We start from the raw sequence: 361 nt of genomic DNA, 5'->3' as shown, positions 1-361 counted from the left end.
GATGCAGCTTGAGGACGGATCGTCTGGATCGTAATCTGCTGCTGTCTCCCCGTTTTGCTGCTGCTGCTGCTGCAGTTCCTGCCGTTACTGCTGCCCCTGTTGCGTCCGTCCGCTGCTGCTTCGCTGCGCTGCCACCAACAGTGTAGAAGCCTTCTGCTGCTGGGCTGCTGCCAGCAGCAGCAGGGCCCCTGACGCAGACCCGCTTCGTTGTGTAGACTCTGCAGCAGCAGCAGCAGCAGCAGCAGGAGCAACAGCAGCAACAGCATCAGCACCAGCAGCAGCACCACCACCACCATCACCAACAACAACAGCAACAACAGCACCACCAGCAGCAGTAGCAGCAGAAGCAGAACCAGCAGCC

General features: G+C 60.4%; 1 protein-coding gene across 1 annotated transcript in view; it reads right to left on the bottom strand.

Moving 5' to 3' along the window:
- Nucleotides 1-361, bottom strand: part of EMH_0054630 (DNA-repair endonuclease subunit, putative) — a gene marked incomplete at both ends in the record, with an annotated part of 8,015 nt that overhangs the window by 5,075 nt on the left and 2,579 nt on the right. The window contains 1 exon segment of the mRNA XM_013497138.1: nt 3-218. Coding sequence (XP_013352592.1) covers nt 3-218 — 216 coding nt within the window.

The sequence above is a fragment of the Eimeria mitis genome, genomic scaffold, assembly GCF_000499745.2.
Source record: "Eimeria mitis Houghton genomic scaffold, Emh_scaff2493, whole genome shotgun sequence".
NCBI classification, from domain to species: domain Eukaryota; phylum Apicomplexa; class Conoidasida; order Eucoccidiorida; family Eimeriidae; genus Eimeria; species Eimeria mitis.
This window is presented reverse-complemented; position numbering and strand designations above follow the sequence as displayed.